The 9,000-nt window shown below is 41.1% G+C and overlaps 1 protein-coding gene across 1 annotated transcript; it reads left to right on the top strand.

Annotated features, from left to right (window-relative positions):
- The first annotated feature begins 268 nt into the window (after positions 1-268).
- Positions 269-2,343, top strand: LOC127331390 (probable pectinesterase/pectinesterase inhibitor 21). Its single transcript, XM_051357536.2, has 2 exons — positions 269-1,257; positions 1,339-2,343. The coding sequence occupies exons 1-2, from the start codon at positions 291-293 to the stop codon at positions 2,055-2,057; spliced, it is 1,686 nt and encodes a 561-aa protein (XP_051213496.1). The 5' UTR covers positions 269-290; the 3' UTR covers positions 2,058-2,343.
- Positions 2,344-9,000: the final 6,657 nt, after the last annotated feature.

The raw sequence follows: 9,000 nt of genomic DNA, 5'->3' as shown, positions 1-9,000 counted from the left end.
TTAAGGGGTTTCATGGCACGCATCCATGCATGCAAAATACAGGTCGACGGCTGCACTGCAGTACTGCACGCATGTACTCCTTTCCTCAACGACCCAACGACGTAGCGGACCAACTATTTTTGTCGTGCGACTCTCCGTACACCTCGCCGGTTTCCCAGCTCCGGCGTCCACGGTCCATCCAACTTCTTCGCCTCCCTGGCTAGTTCTCGCCGCCCGTTATAAGAAGTCACCTCCATCTCCCGCGGTTTCCAATCTTGAGATCGACCGGGACTCCCGCCCGCCCCGTCACGATGAGCAAAGGTGCAATAATCGGCGCGTCCAGCATCCTGGTGGTGGCGGTGGTCGCCGCCGTCTGCGTCGTCTCATTCAAGAACAACTCCGGCGGACAGGATGACGATGCCCACCTCACCACGTCCGTCAAGTCCGTCAAGGCCTTCTGCCAGCCCATGGACTACAAGGAGACGTGCGAGGCGGAGCTGACCAAGGTGGGCGGCAACGCCACTAACCCGGCGGACCTCGCCAAGGCCATCTTCGAGGTCACGTCGGAGAAGATCAAGAAGGCCATCAGCGAGTCAGCCACGCTGGAGGAGCTCAAGAGCGACCAGCGCACGGCGGGTGCCCTGGAGAACTGCAAGGAGCTGCTGGAGTACGCGATCGAGGACCTCAAGACCACCTTCGACAAGCTCGGGGGGTTCGAGATGACCGACTTCAACAAGGCCGTCGACGACCTCAGGACTTGGCTCAGTGCCGCGCTCACGTACCAGGAGACATGCCTCGACGGCTTCCTCAACACCACCACCGACGCTGCTGGCAAGATGCGGGGCGCGCTCAACGCGTCGCAGGAGCTCACGGAGGACATCCTCGCCGTGGTGGACCAGTTCTCGGCGACGCTCGGGAGCCTGAGCTTTGGGAGGAGGCTGCTCGGGGAGGAGGACGGATCGCCGGTGTGGATGACGGACGGGAAGAGGCGGCTCATGGAGGCCGGACCCTCGACGCCGGATTTCAAGCCGAATATCACGGTGGCGGCCGACGGCAGCGGCGACTTCAAGACCATCAAGGACGCGCTCGCCAAGGTGCCGGCCAAGAGCGCAACCATGTACGTGATGTACATCAAGGCAGGAACGTACAAGGAGTACGTGACGGTGCCCCGGACCGTGACCAACCTGGTGATGATCGGCGACGGCATGGAAAAGACCATCATCACCGGCAACAAGAACTTCAAGATGAACCTCACCACCAAGGACACGGCGACAATGGGTACGCCCACACGATTGATTGGTTGATAGAAAAGTATTGATCATAAAACTGAAGCAGCAAGTTGATTGAATTGACATGCAGAGGCGATCGGGAACGGGTTCTTCATGAAAGACATCCGGGTGGAGAACACGGCGGGGGCGGCGAACCACCAGGCGGTGGCGCTGCGCGTGCAGAGCGACCAGGCGGTGTTCTTCCAGTGCTACTTCGACGGGTACCAGGACACGCTCTACACCCACGCGCAGCGGCAGTTCTTCCGGGAGTGCACGGTGACCGGCACCATCGACTTCATCTTCGGCAACTCCCAGGTGGTGATCCAGAACTGCCTCATCCTGCCGCGGAAGCCCATGGACAACCAGGTGAACATCATCACGGCGCAGGGGCGGCGCGAGAAGCGCTCCGCCGGCGGCACCATCATGCACAACAACACCATCGAGCCGCACCCGGACTTCAAGGATCAGGGGAAGATCGCAACCTACCTGGCCAGGCCATGGAAGGAGTACTCCAGGACCATCTACATCCAGAACAACATCGGCGCCTTCATCGACCCCAAGGGGTGGCTCGAGTGGAACGGCAACTTCGGCCTCGAAACCCTCTTCTACGCGGAGGTGGAGAACACGGGGCCCGGCGCCGACACCAGCAAGCGCGCCAAGTGGGGCGGCATCAAGACCGTCACCTACGAGGAGGCGCAGAAGGAGTTCACCGTCGAGGCATTCATCCAGGGCCAGCAGTTCATCCCCAAGTACGGCGTGCCCTACATCCCGGGACTCCTCCCACAGTCAGAGCCCGGGAGGGGGCACTAACTACAGCTCCACCTCTCACCATGCTTCCTTCCCCTACTCCATTCATGCTGCTTTATTATGCATGCTAGGAACACAATGATCCATCCACACAATTAATCGATCAAGGAGCATGCAATGTTAATTAGTTGAGTTGACACATATATATGTACCTACTATATATGGTGCTATATGTACCATGATTAACTCATACATGTGTACTTAATTAGCTTTAATTTGGAGGAGAGAAACTATGTGTATGTGCATATATGTAACCGATGTTTATATTACCGATGTTGTTTTTCGAAAATGGAGTATAACACCGGCCTCTGCATGAGTTGCACAACACCCTTTTCGTTGCACAGTTCATGATTCATAAAGTTTGCATATCAAGGATCATCTAGGATCGATACAAAAATGAACCAGCGGAAATCATAAATAGCCTATGCATCTAGGATCCTATTAGAAAGCCGCCGGCTGGCCAACCATACTGAAAAATCCTAAGCAATCATCAGCAACCGTGCATCCAGTAACCATAAACTCCCACCGATACTCCGATAGAAGGAAACGTCATAGCTAAATTCAATGTAAAGACAAGTGGATTACATGCAAATAAATTGAAACTACATCTATTATATACTAAAAGTAAAATATGGAAGATTTAATAGAGACGCCACGTTAATCCACATCATCTAAATTAATTTTGATAGTTAGATCTAAAATAGATGGCTGAGATTTTAAAGAAAAATAGTTGTTACGTAACATATTTGACACTATTTACGTTAACATGGTCACGTTGCACCTCCGAAATTAAGGATATAGCTGGAATCGTGGTGGACTTCCTAATTAAGCAGTCCATTTAAAATACGTATGAGATACTTCACAAGTTAAATGAAAAACGTAGTTGTGTGCCTTCAGAATACCAAACATCTACGTGACTAACACTTCGTTGGATCGTGAGAGCCGCAATCAGAGATTTTTTTTTTTGCCTGGAACGTGATACTTCTAGCCAACCAATATTCCGTACGTGGTGGCTAGATATGAGTCTAGAATTTTTTTGTAAATAATCAGTACACACTCTCTCTATTATTATTTTCCTACGTTCTTTATTTAGTTATAAAGTTAAATTTTGTAAAGCTTGATCAAAGATGTAGCAATAAATATCGACATTCATGATACCAAATATATACAATATGATAATATATTTTATGGTGATTCTAATAGTAATGATTTTATATTGTAGATATTAATATTATTTCCTATATATTTATTCAAATGTTATAAAGTTTGATTTGCTCAAATCAAGAAAAAGTATAATTATAAACGTAGCGAGTACGTTGTTTCTACAACTGGTACACATAAATAATAACTTTTTTTACTACCACTAGACCAACATACTAAAAAAGGCCTTCGAAAATTTGGAGTCGTGGAATTTTAATGGTTAGGTTGTAAGTCTAGAATTATTTTATAAATTGTAAATAATCACTACATACATTCTTTGTTTTTTTACTTACCCTACGTTTGTATTTTATCAAAGTCAAATTTTGTAAATTTTAATAAAAAAAAGTAGCATTAAATGTCGATATCCATAGTAACAAATATTTATAATATATAAATACATTTTATGAAGATTTTAATAATAATGATTTTACATTTTAAATGTTGATATTTTCCCTACAGATTTTTTCAAACTTTATAATGTTTTATTTTGACTAAAATTCAGAACATAGGGCAATTGTGAATGTACGGAGTACGCTGTTTCTATAGTTGGGTACATATAATGGAAAATTTATTTAACTACCATCTGACCAATACACTAACAAAATGCTCGAGGTTGTTCAGAGTCGTGAAATTTTAAAATTAATGAAGTCACAACATTAATCACACTATGTATGTTGTTTTGACGATGATTTTGTGATGATTCTAAGAATAAATACTTATTTTATGATTTAGATGTTGACATTTTTTTGTTATTCATTAGGTCAAATTTTAGAAAGTTTGGTTTTGATTAAAACTCAGAATGGAGGGTAATGGATAATGGAGGGAGTACGTTGTTCCTACAACTGAGCACATATAAAAATGAAAATATTATTTGAATTCAATTAGATCAACATACTAACAAAATGTCCACAGGAGTTCAGTTTTAAAATTATTGAAGTCATGACATTAGTCACATACATTATACATTATTTCGATGATTGAGTACACATAATTGAAGTTTTTTCGACTGCTATCGGACCAACACTCGCACAAAACACATGAGGGGTTTCCGAGTTCGGGGTCATGGAGTTTAAAGATTAGTGAAATCACAACATCAATAGCCCTATGAATACGAACGTCCCTCACACTTAAAAAAACGACAAAATGATACACACAATGCTGAATCAACACATATTCTCTTGAGGATGCAAAAGTCCCTCCACTAGAGGATACTCCGACTTATTGAGACACAGAACATCAAACCTTCAAATTTGATGAAGATACAACATTACTTGGCATACAATATTTTTTCTTAATTATACACATAGACTGGGTAAAGTCACCACAGGTTCCTGCTTAATATGTTTTATATTAGTATCCACACAATACGTCAATGCTACTTTTTAATCAGAAGACCTAAAGACAGTACACTTAATTCATATGAATTATTTTGGTAGATTTTTCTTGGTTTGTATGGTAGACGTATTTGACTATTGTGTGTGTCTTTCTATAATTCAACAAAATAAAAATAAAAGCACATGTCATTCAAATTTGATAGTAAAATTCACGATTAATTTAGATTCTCGAACTATGCTTTCCAAGACGCATAGTCATTTTTGCATAAGAAAAAAAATGCAAAAAAGAACAATTGACGCATAAGAGTGTGGAAAATTAGAGTCATAGTTCTCTAAATTTCACTATTGATGCATACGAGTGTGGAAAATTAGAGTCATACTTCTCTCAATTTCACTATTGATGCAATCTTTAACATACATTGATATAAAAAAATAATGGCCAAATTTTCACCTCGCGCATGTTTCTAAAACATTGCACATTGTGACATATAGTGAGTAAATGATAGGAAGAAACATCATAACAACATAATTCTTAATACTCAAATGTGACCTACCTATATATTAAGGAGGATAAACCGTTTTATCCTAATTCAAATATTTTCAAATCAAAGATAACTATCCTCGCACACTGATCTAACATCATGTAGAACTATAGTTCAGCTTTCAAATCAAATATCTTTGGTAGGTGTTTTAACATATGTCATGATAATCATTTTCCCAAAAAAATTTATATTGCCAAAGATTTTACTCGCTTACGTGATATTTTCTTACCTAGATATTTATGATAATTGAAGAACAATTTTGTTTATGGTTACATAATAGGAAATAATATGATATCAGAGAAACCATATTTTATTTTCTTGAACACTTTCAACCAACTACACATGATGCCCTCGCATTTGCGAGGGCCACTGTGCTAGTTCATGTTAAAAGCAATGTTATTCCTGCAATTCCATATTAACCAACAGAAAGCACACACACTTACCAATACCATTAAGCCAATTACCATGACCAACCAGTTGCATCCAATAACCATAAAATCCCGTCGATCAGCTGAATCCCATATAAAGAAAGTGGATAACACGTAAATAAATTGAAACTACAGTCAATGTTAAAAGCAATGTTATTCCTGCAATTCCATATTGGCCAACAGAAAGCACAAACACTTACCAGTACCATTAAGCCAATTACTAAACATATTTTTTATATTGGTGGAGTAATATAATAACTCAAGTGAACAATTTGTCAAACCGTACTAGCAAACGGACAGTAAAAGAATGTTCCATGGCCTCCTCAGAGTCATAGAAATAACATTTTTTACTCCATCTGAGATTCCTTTTTATATGTTATCTTTTGCAAGTAAGACCTTCCGATTGAGGAACCACATGAAACATTTTTATCTTAAGTGGAAATTACATTTTCCATAGATACTTGTGGAGGAACCTAGTGTGTCAATCAATAAGATAAGATGAGCGTACATGGACTTCACGATGCAGTCGTCTAAAAGTAAAGCACATCGCTCTACATGGTCAGGCATGTCTCGCTACCAATGCGGCCCACGGGTAGACACTACTAATTGCGACCTCAGCCCACCAGTGCGCTCTTTCAACTATGATAGGTCATCAATTTGACCAACTTAATATAAGATATTTATTCCAATTACATGTAAACATAGTCATACAAATCCATATAGCATAGTCATACAAATTCATAGTGCATAAAATGACTAACACCGTTGCATATATAGTGCCTACATGTTAATAACATAGTATCATAGAAAATAGTGCTCTACACCTTCTCCACTTGATAACCCTTAGCGAACATATATTGGAACACATAACAAGAATGTGCCACCTATTTATCAGTGATACTAGTGATCTGGTTCTTCACTCGTGTTAGAATTGTTAAAACCCTCATGAATTTGTTGCCAAAAATTATCGCATGGTTACTTTCCGCTCCGAGAGTACAATGCCTCTTGTAGAAGAACTTGATTGTTCCATGCGAAATACAATGCATTGTCCTCGTCCTCGGTCCATTTTGTATCTCTCCTTTTGCAATGCTTCACGGGGGCTACGATTTAAAATTAAGTCGTGCAAACACACTGGCATGTATCTCCTACCTCATTGACAACAAAAAATAGGGCAAACAATACCTTGTAGGCATTGTGCCGAACTCTATTGAATTGATGCGTCATCGAAATGAGAAGGGAAGGACGCCAACGCCATTTGTTCTAGTTCTCCAACGATGGCGAGAGCTTGCGCGGAGACTGGCTCGGGCCCCTCCCTCTCCATGGATGCGCCAGACTTGGCAACGAAGGATTGAAAGACTGTGTGTGTGTGTGGGGGGGGGGGGGGGGGGTATATTTAGATGTCAGGACGACCAACGAGTAAAAGTGGATGCGAATAATTGTGACCTCTCTCTCTCTCTCTCTCTCTCTGACTGATGAGTCCCAATATACTAGACCACCAGATCAGCTATGGCCTCAAGGGCCCACAATATACCTTATTTTCACTACCCACCCATGTTTCCTATATGGTACATGGAAAACTTGCCCCACAAATACGTTGTTGCACTTCCTTAGTCACATAAGTCCATTCTGAACCCTAGATCTCCTAGCACTCCCATGTCTATACTCCAAACATTAGATCTCATATCACTCCCAGGTCCATCTTGCCCCATCCGGTATCTCCCAACATGCTAAATCCACAACGGAGTCATCCACTATCCTGCCCATTCCGAAGGTTATTCCTCATCCATCAACATATCATATTTTAATTTGTTCTTCTTTCTTGTCTTCAGTCGCTCTTATCTCTCTTTTGAGATCCGACTCGAGGAGGACGTGTGGCAGATCGATTGAGCGGAGGACGGCTAGCAGATGCTCGATGTGGAGGATGGCAATCAAATGTTTGGCGGGAAGGATGGCCAGTAGATGCTCTAATAATAGTTATAATTTTTTTTCCTAAATTGGGTTAGATTAGATTATAATACAAACACAAAGCTCAGCTAGAGAGTCATGTGTTTTTTATTTAGATTCTATTTATGAAAGGATGAAGAATTCATGTAATGGTAATGTTAATAAAATAAACGGAATTTTATATCTTAATTAAGATGACAATTATGATATGAGTCTATTATAATAAATTTTGTTAATCGTTGTTGATTGTGATTAACTTTTGTGGCCCTAAATGATGCCCTGGACATGGTAAAAATTATTTGCCACACCTTTCCTGTGGAGGCACTAAATATTGCACCGTTAGTTAATGCCTTAATGGATCGAAGAGTATTGGCGTGCTGCCATGTGTGATACACGCACAGTGGTGCCGGGAGAAAAAAAAGCATCACGCGTTCGCACTTTTCCCAATGTAGTTATCCCGATGGCTTTTATTTGTCGGGTAAGTACAAACGTGGTGATTCGCAGCCCAACAATGCTACATCTACGGGATTTTAACTACGGAATCAGGCCTACGGGGTTACGTGGAGGGAAGGCATGGGGGTCATGGTCCTAAAATCACGGCAGGGAGGAATTGGAAACCAACCAGGTGGTTCCACATCATCCCGTAACATCTTTCCGTAACATAAATCCCGTAAGTCTAGCATTTTTGTTCGCAGCCTTGCTATTTGTTTAAAACTTCCACCTATTGTGGTATCGCGATTAAACCAACTAGACCATAACCCACGCATTGCTGTTGGAACCTTTACAGAAAAAGAATTAAAATTACAACCTTTGAAATTTTAGTAAATTAAGTTCATAAATTATATATAGATGGAAAATTATTTCAAGACTGCGGTAGGGAGACAACACAGATAAAAAGACACCACATATCATGGTAGCACAATCAACAAATTTAGAACATAAGAAATTTAACACACAGTCGAAATAAAAATCAACCAAAAATATTTGTACTTTTGTTGCCACAATATACAATATTAATGCCTCTCTCAAAAGAAAAAGGGTATTGGATATTTTAGAATAAAACTTTGCATACGAACATAATGTGTACATCACTCTTGGATAGTGCATTTTCTGACTGAAACTAAATATATAACCAGTCTCGCTTATTTTATAATCCTGTCTGTGACCCGTTGAGATGGCAATGCATATCAAAAAGCTCTGTTGGCACCGTCAATTACATGTATGTGCATGTATCATCAATTACACGCAATTTGAGCATAAAACATGTATGTGCATGAATAATCAATTACACCGTCAAACAAATAGAAAATGTTCACACTATACTGTACTACGGAAATTAGGTTCAATTGCTGCAGTCCTACAACATAATGGTCTGCCATTCGATAGGTTTAATACGTGGATTGCCAGTACTTATGTTCTTGGCTTTGATAGGAGGCTTTTCCTTTCTAGTTAAAGCACATCTGGATGCTTTTTTTTTTAAGAAACACAGTACAAACGT

This window comes from Lolium perenne, chromosome 2, assembly GCF_019359855.2.
Source record: "Lolium perenne isolate Kyuss_39 chromosome 2, Kyuss_2.0, whole genome shotgun sequence".
Taxonomy (NCBI): domain Eukaryota; kingdom Viridiplantae; phylum Streptophyta; class Magnoliopsida; order Poales; family Poaceae; genus Lolium; species Lolium perenne.
This window is presented reverse-complemented; position numbering and strand designations above follow the sequence as displayed.

Excerpts from the sequence above, each read along its gene's own strand:
- LOC127331390 (XM_051357536.2), top strand. The coding sequence starts at position 291 with ATGAGCAAAGGTGCAATAATCGGCGCGTCCAGCATCCTGGTGGTGGCG. Across the intron at positions 1,258-1,338 it reads CAAGGACACGGCGACAATGG|AGGCGATCGGGAACGGGTTC; the intron begins GTACGCCCACAC and ends ATTGACATGCAG.